We start from the raw sequence: 3,311 nt of genomic DNA on the forward strand, positions 1-3,311 counted from the left end.
ACCTTCTCATTTCAGTTTATTGCAACCAAATTATGTAAAATGAACAATGAAGTCAAAAAAGTTAAGAGGTTTAGATTAAACGTCATTTTAATTAATCCATGGACAAAATCTGCAACCAAAGTAGGCCACCATAAAACCAAAAAAATCAAAATTTAAACTAAACCCGAAAAAAAAATACATTTTTATAGTTTTGTCTAAATATTATGTCATGAAATAAAATACTTTATTAAAAGGTTTTTAAGCAATTATATATCTTTTCTTAATAAAGGGTGGAGTCAATTCATTCATCATTCCTTGGTAATATAAAAGACCATTCGTTGCCGTTATATATGTATAGGAGATTCAATTTCCAAATTTGATTAGGACATTTTTATGAAAGAACCACATCATCTTTCAAGCCAAAATACTAGAAACAATGAATCTAAAAAGTAAACTATAAAAGATAATATGAAATTAAGATTACTTGCTAATAATTATCCCTTCATTACATTTCATAAAACACACTAAAAGAACTCCATTGATGAACACTCAAATTTCTCCAACAAATGGAACTCAGTCTTATTTTAACTTAAACCATGATGATGATTAGTTCCACTAATCATATGTTGATGTTGAATTAATCCGCCATTAATCTGTTCAACAAGCTTACTCAACTTCATTTGCTTATTACTCCATGATTCCATTAACTTCACTTCTTTCCCTTCTGCATCCCTCTGCAACGCATTCAACTGTTCTCTGTACTCACTCTCCATCCGCCCTAACGCCGCCGTCTCCTCCTCCCTCAGACACCGTATCTTCGCTTCTATCTCCTCCATCTTCTCTCTTCTCTTCCGGCTTTTCTCCGCTTCTAGCTGCTGTTCCAGCCGGCTCAGCCGCCATGTCGCCTCCTTCTTGTGTTGAACCCAGTTTTGCTTTGCTTCCTCCACCTCTTTACAGCACTGAACCAATGTACCCACTTGTTGAACCGGGAAAAACCGGGTGTTGAGTGGATGGTCGGAGTGAACCGGGTCGAGAACAACCGGTTCGGAGGGGGAGAGGGTGAGGCTCACCGATGGAGATGGCGTTGTTGACTTTGAGGAAGAAGATGATGTTAAGCACGACGTCGTATTGTTGTTATTCATCCATGGTGGTAACATTGGCGCTGTAACATTCGGGTCGGGTGTCGGATTTGAACCGGAACCGAGTGAAAGAATCGGTGAGTTCAGATTTGGCATCACCACCGGAGCTGGTTTCAAGTACGGTTGCACGTACTTCTCTGCGAAAGTCTCCAGTATATGGTCGTACGTACCTTGAATAGCTTTTTCCGGCGAACCACAGCAACCGGAAACAACCGCAACAGACGGCGGCGGCGGCGGCGGATTCGAAGTCGACGATCCGGACTTCTTTATTATTCTGAATCTGCTGTTTGATTTGTTTTTCCTTGAAAACCTCCCACCACTTTCCTAAACGCTTAGCTGTTCGGCCAGGGACTTCGGAGGCGATCTTTTTCCACTTGTTTCCGTACTTGGCCTGAAGTGAAATCACCAGTGTCTGTTCTTGTGGTGTAAGCGATCCTTTTTTGATTCCGGGTTTGAGATAATTCTTCCAACGCTCGAGACACGATTTGGGATCACGATCTAAGGGTTTGGACATGCGTTGAGAGATGAGATTCCATTCTCGAGGGCCGTACTGGTTAACGTAAGCACGGAGGAGAGCGTCTTCTTCAGGCTGCCATCGTTGACGCTCCTTCATCGCATCACCATAGCTCCGGTGAAGGGGGGAGGAGAAAGTAATGGTGAATTGAACTAGCAGATGCACATGGGGGAGAGAGAGAAAGAGGATGGAATGTGGGTGGGAATGGGGATCGGAGATATAAAAGCTGAAGGAGGGGGTGGTGGTGGGGGGACGACAGTGACAATACATGGATCAGATGATAGGAGGGGACTTGTTGACATGCACGCGCTGGTTTAGTCATTTCATATTTTCACTATTCTTATTATATGATTAATATTTATGTATTATTTATTATTATCTTTTTTATCATGCAAACATACACTTCAATCTTTTTACATATATATATTTTTTTACTTCTACTTTTTGCTAAAATAAATGAGTGTTACAGATAATTGAATTACGTTAAGTGTCCGATGAAAACTAGTTTTTAAGTGAATACGAGTATAATACAATATTTGTTTAGTATAAATAGTCTTTAATTTAAATAAAACAAACATCATTAATTGAAATAAAAGAAATGCATAACAAGAAGACAAAACTGCAAAACCGATCCCTATGATATGCATTTTTTCGAGGACTTGGTTCAAATTACATTTTTCTGGACCGGTTACATGATTCATCAAAAGAAGAAGATGAGGCTTCTATGTTCATCATCTTCTTTATTACCCATATTCATCTTTCTCTCTCCACAACCTGCACCTAAAAACAAAAACATATGAACATCATCTTCTTTGAAAGGGAAACATGATTGTATGAGAGATCGATATATATATATATATATATATATATATATATATATATATATATATATATATATATATATATATATATATATATATATATATATATATATATATATATATAAAGAGAGAGAGAGAGAGAGAGAGATAAATGGATCTAGGAAAAGGAAATGGTTGTAAAGGAAGAATCGATTGACTCCTGCTTCTCCACAACCATCTTTGTTCTTTGATCAAATCAACTATCATCTTCACACCTCCACCGCCATGCAAATTCAGTCTCACCGTCACCATTACTATCATCAAGAACCACCACATGTTTATAGCCACCAATAAAAATCTACACTAGAATTACCCAACACACACATGCTCGATTAAGAGAATAACAAGGGAGAGGGACACAATCGACATACACACACCCTTCATCAAAAGGACAAAGATGGGGATTTGGTCCAAACCACAACATTACGATGTTTGATGATCTTCAATGTGGCAATATCTCAAATCAATAGTATACATATCAGAATAGGTTCTATTCAAATTCGAAGATAGTTATCGAAGTCTTGAAACACATTCCAAATTAAAATTTACAACTCATAACTAACTAAATTCTAGTGAAACATCAATTTAGTTTCACTAGATTCAAGATGGGAGAGTAATGGAATTGAATGGAATAGATCATACCTAATCTGAGAAGTTGATATTTTTTATGTGTGTTTTTTCAAGGATCTTCACAGCAAAAGTGTGTCTAGTTTGAATGTGTTTATCGAATTTAAATTTCCCAAAATTGCCTTCATCAAGTGTTCTTCTGATATCGTGTTTCACCAATTGCATAATTAAATTGAGAGACAAGTGTATTAT

General features: G+C 37.2%; 1 protein-coding gene across 1 annotated transcript; it reads right to left on the reverse strand.

The window, feature by feature from the left end:
- Positions 1–429: 429 nt before the first annotated feature.
- Positions 430–1,833, reverse strand: LOC111901842 (protein rough sheath 2 homolog). The gene is given in 2 exon segments (XM_023897701.3): positions 430–1,385; positions 1,387–1,833. Coding segments are annotated over 2 exon segments (1,167 nt in total). The 5' UTR covers positions 1,732–1,833; the 3' UTR covers positions 430–563.
- Between the last annotated feature and the right edge of the window lie 1,478 nt (positions 1,834–3,311).

Source organism: Lactuca sativa, chromosome 4, assembly GCF_002870075.4.
Source record: "Lactuca sativa cultivar Salinas chromosome 4, Lsat_Salinas_v11, whole genome shotgun sequence".
NCBI lineage: Eukaryota > Viridiplantae > Streptophyta > Magnoliopsida > Asterales > Asteraceae > Lactuca > Lactuca sativa.